At 36.3% G+C, this 7,500-nt stretch overlaps 1 protein-coding gene across 3 annotated transcripts in view; it reads right to left on the bottom strand.

The window, feature by feature from the left end:
* LOC145294070 (solute carrier family 60 member 1-like) overlaps positions 1-7,500 on the bottom strand; it is a 101,605-nt gene that overhangs the window by 267 nt on the left and 93,838 nt on the right. For all 3 annotated transcript variants that reach the window (XM_080141072.1, XM_080141071.1, XM_080141070.1), the window contains exons 2-4: positions 7,263-7,404; positions 2,180-2,465; positions 1-822 (exon numbers count right to left, since the gene is read on the bottom strand). The exon at positions 1-822 is cut by the window's left edge and continues 267 nt beyond it. In XM_080141072.1, coding sequence (XP_079997198.1) covers positions 1-822; positions 2,180-2,465; positions 7,263-7,328 — 1,174 coding nt within the window. In that variant the 5' untranslated portion in view covers positions 7,329-7,404. The remainder of the gene's footprint in view (positions 823-2,179; positions 2,466-7,262; positions 7,405-7,500) is intronic.

Below are 7,500 nucleotides of genomic sequence, written 5' to 3'. Positions count from 1 at the left end.
AAGACACAGTTACCACGAGCGCATCGATTTTCAAGAAGCTGCCAGACCAGGAAATCACAGACGGTAAGAAGGAGGCCTGGAAAAGACCAAACCCACTCGTGGCAACCCACAACAGAGTGTCGTTCTTAATGTTGTACTGTACGACCAAGAGACTAGCGAAGGTCAGCAGGCCGACGAAGTTCATGCTCAACAGAATGCCGATGTCGATAATCTTCGAAAAAGTGGTGGTGAGAATCCGCCCAACCAGAAAGGAACCCCAGAAGAGAGAGGTCATAAAACCCAGCTCGGCCTTCGAAAAACTTAATGAGCTTGCCATGCCGTAGCTGGTCAGTAGGTTGCTGTAAGCGAGGAGTATACCAAAAATGGGAATGTGGAATATAAACAGTAGGACGATCATCTTCCACTTCTTTTCCCAGGGGTATTTCTGCGGATCGACGATTGGCTGATTCATCTCGTCGGTCTCGTAACCGTTTATGGACGGTTGGCATCCACCCCGAATGAAAAAGTAGAAGAAGGCGACAATCGGTGGCACCATGACGGCTGCCGTGATGAAGAAGGCGTACTCTATGTGCGAGGGGCTCATGATCTGGACGTCGGCGGAGGTGTTGCTGCTGTTGCCATTGCTGTGAATGGGGGCGACGGCGGCGACATCTTCGAGTGACGGAGTCAAGGGGGTATTTGTGATCCGTCCTAGTGGTCGGCTCTGGAACTGCACCACAATAAAAGGGACGAGGAAAGAGGCGAGAGAAGCAGCTACGGTAACGAACTGCATTTGCCAGTTGCGCTTGTTGGGGAAGAGCCGAATGCAAATGACCAAGCAGACTGGAAAGACAAAAAAAAAAAAAAAAAAAATTTTAAAGCATATTTTTTTTTTGGGGGGGGTATTATTATTCATTTTATTTATTAACTATCTGAATATTTTTTTATTTAAATATTTATTAAATATTTTTACGTGCATAAAAGTTATCTATGTACATGTGTGTATCATCCGTCGGCAGCATGGCTAAACTTTTAACGAGGATCGAACTCGTAACTGTCAACTTGGCAGTTTTACCACTGAGCTACCCCGTCAACTTTTATGTGCGGTTTTATCGCTTTTAAATCTAAGATCTGTTATTGTTTCTTTTTATTCGCGGTTCTATTGTATTTAATTGTTCCGCTTATCTAAGCGATGAGATGTTGTTTATTTGTCTCGCCCCCCCCCCCTTTTTTGGGGGGGGGACGTATTTTTTCTTGTTTATTGTTATGTTTACATTTGTACATGGATAACTTTTATGCACGTAAATTTAAAAAATAATTATTGGATCAAAAATTATTTAATAATAATAATAATAATAATAATAATAATAATAATAATAATAATAACAACAACAACAGCAAAATATACGTCCCGAAAAAAATGGGCGACGTAAATAAAAAAAGGGCAGGTAACTCTCTCTGTCTCTGTCTCTGTCTCTGTCTCTCTCTCTCTCTCTCCTTCTCTCTCTCTCCCTCTTTCTCCTTCTCTCTCTCTCCCTCACACACACACACACACACACACACACACACACACACACACACACACACACACACACACACACACACACACTGTTTTTTTCCCCCTAGATATTTACATTTCTCGCTTTCTATGCCGGATTCATGAAAAAAATTGTTAAAAGAACATTGAACAAGCAAGAAAAGACAAGACAATGACCGTTAGAAAAAGAAGTAAAGAATGGAAAAATTGCTGTTGATAACTAGACATCATCATCATCATCATCATCATCATAAGAAGAAGAAGAAGAAGAAGAAGAAGAAGAAGAAGAAGAAGAAAAAGAAACAGAATAAGAATAATAATAAGAAAGACGAATAAAAAAGAAAAAAGAAGAAAGAGACAGAAGTAGAGGAAGAACAAAGAGAAAGAAGAAGAAAAAAAAAACAACAAAGAAGGAAAATGTCGACGATTACTTATTGACAAGAACAAGAAGAAAGAAGAAGTAGAAAAGGAATAAGAATAATAAGAAGAAAGAAGAATACGAAAGAAGAAGAAAAAGAACGAAGCAGAAAAAGAAAAAAAAGAAGCAAGGAGGAACAGAATAAGAACAATACGAAAGAAAAAAAGGAGAAAAACAATAACAATTAGAAGAAAAATAAAAAAGAGCAACAACAAAGAAAAAAAAAGATGTCGATGATTACTTACTGACATCAACCAGGCCCTTCGTAAAGCCCTGCATGAAGAAGAACATCGACATGAGGTAGATGCTGTGTGTGAGGGGAATCAAGACATTATTAACCGAGCCGAGCAGGAGGGAGGTGCCGAGGAACAAATCCAGGTTGATCTTCTCTGAGAGCATCCCAGCCACAATGCAGCCAATGATGAAACCAATTCCTTGGCAAATGAAAATCGGATTCATCTCGTACATCTTGACATGCAGCAAAGACCGCAGGTCCAGCAAACTCGGGCCGAGAATTCCATTGTCGATGCCCTAATAAGACATAAAAAAAAACAAGCATAAACATAAAACACAAATTATCTGCCTGTCTCGATGTCTGTCTGTTTCTCCTTTTAGTTTTTTTTTGCATTCCTTATCCAAGTAAGCTTTAAAACTGATATGAATCATATAGTACGTATCTTGAGAATTGCTTAAAGAAGAACATTGGAATTAACATTTTACGCGCCGTTGTATCAATCATTTTTTTTATCTGAACACTAGAATCTGCCTTAATATCTTATCAAGAGTATAATTTACTTGGATTAGTCAGACTACTGTTCTCATCTTGAGTGTTATTTTCATAACGTTTCGGCCGATGTAACCTCTGATCTTCTTTACGTGTATTTTGTCTCGGGAATCTTCCAGTGGAACTTGGAAATCTTTCTGTCGAATCAGGGAATCTGCACGGAATTTCGAACGGATTCTTTTTCTTTAATCAACAGGTATAGAATGTTCTCGTTCCATCTGCCATGATCGAGTAGCAGTCTTAAGTAATTTGAAGTTGCATTATTGAACCTTCAACCTCCAGAAGACTGTCAATTAGATTTAAATTTTATCATAATCCAAATAAATTCTCATCTAATAAAATCCTTAAACACAATCAAGAGTAATTCACTATTTCAAACTGCACACATGAATACAGTTTATTATTTTCTTCTTTTTATTTAACAAATAATTGTTTTTTTTATATAATAGAATTTGTCAATTTACGATTAAATTTGATAATAAAAAGTATCATAAATAAACTGAATTGAATGAATAACACACACTGAATAGAGGATAAAAAAGGAATATAAATAAAACATTAAATCTGCAGAAACCACTGACTAAAGATTACATAACTAACTGAAGAAGAAGCAAGAGCAATTTAACACATCAAAGAAATTATGAACAAGGATAAAATGAAACTGTCACCTCCAATGAATGGAAGAAAGCAAAATCAGAGGTGAACCAATTTCTATCACACATCTTAACAGACAATATTACAAACCTATATAACTTCTCTTATGCTAGTGTCCCATCTCTAATTACGAGGTTAAACATAGAAACAAAATCGTATAAAAAATAGACCAAGAAAGGATATTAAACTGGAATTTCAAACTAATTAAGAAATAAGTTAAAACTGTGATTAACGCTAAAGAAAACCATGACAGAGGAAAAACGACTGTCAAAGAAAAAGACAATCAATCTGTGAAACATGCAAAACTAGAACAAAAGATGCTACCAAAATTAAAAGACTGATAGGATAGAGACACGCATCCTATCAGTACAAACACTGCGAGCAATGAAATCAGATTTTGCAAAACGTAAACAACAAAAAAAAAAAAAACTACAAAAACACAGCAACCGAATCTAGTAGAAACTCGACAATTCTAGATGGGGAAAATGGCAAAACCACAATGGGCATACCAAACGACTAAAACATAAAGGCAATCTTCAGAAAATTAAAGAAAGGAACGGAAAACGAAATTAATGACTAAATCCTAAAGACGGCGGTAACGAAAAAGGGAAAAAATGGAAAAACAACCAGACATTACGGAATACATGGATTCTGGTTTAAGAAAGGTCAACTTTACATGAAAAAAAAAAAAAAACTAACCAAAAACACACACGCATATATATATATATATATATATATATATATATATATATATATATATATATATATAGTAAGTTATAAAATATATATGGCGATTAAGCTACACTGAATATTCCGCGTTTCATCCACTCTAGGAGTCTTCAGGCTTACTTACTAACTTACTAACTAGCTCTACCTACGTATTGAGCACTGTTGAAGTAAATACTTAAAGTTTACGCATAAATTTATACTTTCATATATTAATTTATGTAAGTAAATGAAGTAGTTATGTATATATATATGTGTGTGTGTGTGTGTGTGTGTGTGTGTGTGTGTGTGTGTGTGTGTGTGTGTGTGTGTGTGTGTGTGTGTGTGTGTGTGTGTGTGTAAAAAGTTAATATGCCGGAGTGGGTGACTAAAAATAGAATCATATTAATTCAAATAGAAAACCAGAAGGGAGCGGTCACAAGCAACGACAGATTGACAGCCTGCTTATCAACCATATGGAACACGATACAACTTAACTAATAGATCAACCAATCCCTTAAAAGCCGCTAACTACTTACCAAAATATATAAAGGATTTCGGAAAGTGACAAAATCGAACATAAATGACCTGCTATACATCGGCTAGAAAATAGTGAAGGAATTATAATTAAGAAAAATAGAACATTACCACGATAAACACATAACACTATCCCCCAAACATGGATAATAGAACTGGCAACATTGTCTACTTTTATTGAGAGTCAACAGCAGAGATAAGAATTTATTAAGTTGGTGCAAAAAAATATCGTTTTCTCACATATGTTACTTTTATATATGATTTCTGAATTAATTCATTGATATATCTAGACATGTTACATATCATTTTGAAGCGCGTTCTTCGCTCTATCGAATCGTGTTATTCGTTACCGTTTCAATCTCTTCATTCATTTTTTTTGCAGGCTTTTCAACAGCATGGACAAAATTCAAATCCGCACGATTTTCTTGTTCCCGTTCAACCTAGGCAGAAAAGCTGCCGAGACAGCTCATGATATTAATGATGCGTTTGGTCCAGGAACTACTAATGAACGTGTGGCACAATGGTGATTCAAGAAATTTCGCAATGGTGACGATGGCCTCGAAAATGAAGACGGTCGCGGCCGGCCGACTGCCGTTGATAACGAACATTTGAAAGTCTTAATTGAAGCCGATCCTCGCAAAACCGAGACGTTACTATTGGTCAACCACTCAACAGTCGTTCGCAATTTACAGCAAATAGGGAAGTCAAAAAAGTTGAATAAATGGATGCCGCATGAATTGAACGATAATCAAAAATCGTCGTTTTGAGGTGTCTTCTACGCTCCTTCTGCACAACAAAAACGACCCATTTCTCGAGCAAATTGTGACGTATGATGAGAAGGGGATCCTCTACGACAATCGACGACGTTATGCACAGTGGTTGAATGCCGAAGAAGCTCCACAACACTTCCCGAAGCCGAAATTGCGTAAAAAAAAGATTATGGTGATTGTTTGGTGGTTTGCGACCGGTCTCATCCATCACAGCATGTTGAATCCGGGCGAAACGATTACGGCGGAGAAGTACTGCTGACAAATTGCCGAAATGCACCAGCAGCTGCCACATATGTGCTCTAGATTGGTCAATATGAAGGGGCCAATTCTTCTCCATGATAACGCTCGCCCGCATGTTGTTCAACTGACCCTGCAGAAGTTGAACGAATTGGGCTACGAGACTCTGCCTTATCCGCCATGTTCACTGGATCTCTCGCCCACCAATTACCATTTTTTCAAGCTTCTCGACAACTTCCTGCGTGAAAAATGCCTCAAAAGTTTAGATGATCCCGAATCGGCCTTCAATGATTTCATCGCTTCTAGAACTCCGGATTTTCTATACTAATGGAATGAATAAAGTTGTTTCCTGTTGGCACAAATGTTTCGATTCTAATGGTTCTTATTTCGATTAATAAAGTTTATTATGACAGGGGTTATGATCGTTTTAAGCTGAACGTCAAAAAACGACATTATTTTTGCTCCAACCTGATAAAATGTAAATTCAGTTGAGCTGAACACTTTACTGCATTTTCAGGTTTATTCATTCATTAGAGGTTTACTAATATATATATATATATATATATATATATATATATATATATATATATGCCTTTCAATATTGGTGATCTTTAGTCATTTGAATGCAAAATCCAAATTTGAATGCAAAATTCAAATTTGAATCAGAAGCGTACTAGAATAAACGCATATCGCGAAAAATAGCATCTACAATAAAACTATATGACATACTGTCGGAAGTTGAAAAAAAAAAAAACGACATTATTTTTGCACCAACCTCATAGCAAGACATTTTACAAAGCGATTCCCTATTTATATTAGATTTTACTAGATCTATGGCGCCACTAGCTAACATACTCACTAGAAAGAAACAAAAATTACGAGTAACAAGAAAAGGGGCTTTAGATAAGTGAAGAGATCATCCAACTAGATTGCTTCCTGCTTTGTTTTTGTTTTGAAAATCTTGACCCACATATGCAGGTTATTTTATAGCTTGTAGAGCAAGAAGTCGCAACGCTTTGGTAGGGGAGCGTGTAGCCTTGTTAGAAATAGATTGGGATAACATTAATTTTATTTCATAAATTACATTTTTTGAAGCACTTACGTTTTTTTAGGTGCAAAGTAAAACGTGTGCTACGTTTGTTCAACGGCAGTAGGTGATATTGTGGTTGTCTACTGGTGAAATACAACATTGTGCACCTCACTAGCTGAGTTACATAGCTTTTCACACCTAAATGATAATATTATTTTGAGTAATATTTGTTCTTTTCGTGAAATCAGGTTGGACTAATGGGATTTAATTTGGTAATAAATAATTACAGAATTTTAAAATACACTTTTAGATGTTTCTTTCTCTGTCTACGCAGAAAATAAAAAGAAAATTAAACTACTGATAATAAGCCCAAAGGAGGAGATCGCATGGGTTTCAAACTTTTAGTTAAGTAGTCGCGAGTGTTAAAAGGTTGGGAACCCATGTTTTAGAGTCAATTATTTAAGTTCATCTCAAATATGATAATGGTTCACGAATCAACATTTAGTCGCGACCCATGGCTTAAGAGCACCCCCCACCTTATTAACTTGTTCTAAGAAATAACAAAAACTAAAAAAAAAATAATAATAAAATAAACGCGCGAAACTCCTTACCACAAGACCAAAAGACCAAGTAAGCCACAACAGTTTCCCAATCTTGTTTTTCCATTCAACTTCCATCTTGCAGGTATATTTATCCGGGGTACTCGCAAGAAGGGGCAACACTAACTCTGGGTCGCTTCCCCCGTTTTCCGGCCTGAAAAACAGAAACAGAAAGAAAGATTGAATTAAGAGCAAATAAATAATAATAAAAGGTTCTCCTGATAGAATAAGGCAATTAAATAAATAAATA

The sequence above is a fragment of the Euprymna scolopes genome, chromosome 15, assembly GCF_053919585.1.
Source record: "Euprymna scolopes isolate OS-2025 chromosome 15, ASM5391958v1, whole genome shotgun sequence".
NCBI lineage: Eukaryota > Metazoa > Mollusca > Cephalopoda > Sepiida > Sepiolidae > Euprymna > Euprymna scolopes.
The sequence above is the reverse complement of the archived record's forward strand: the minus strand, read 5'-3'. Positions and strand labels throughout refer to the sequence as shown.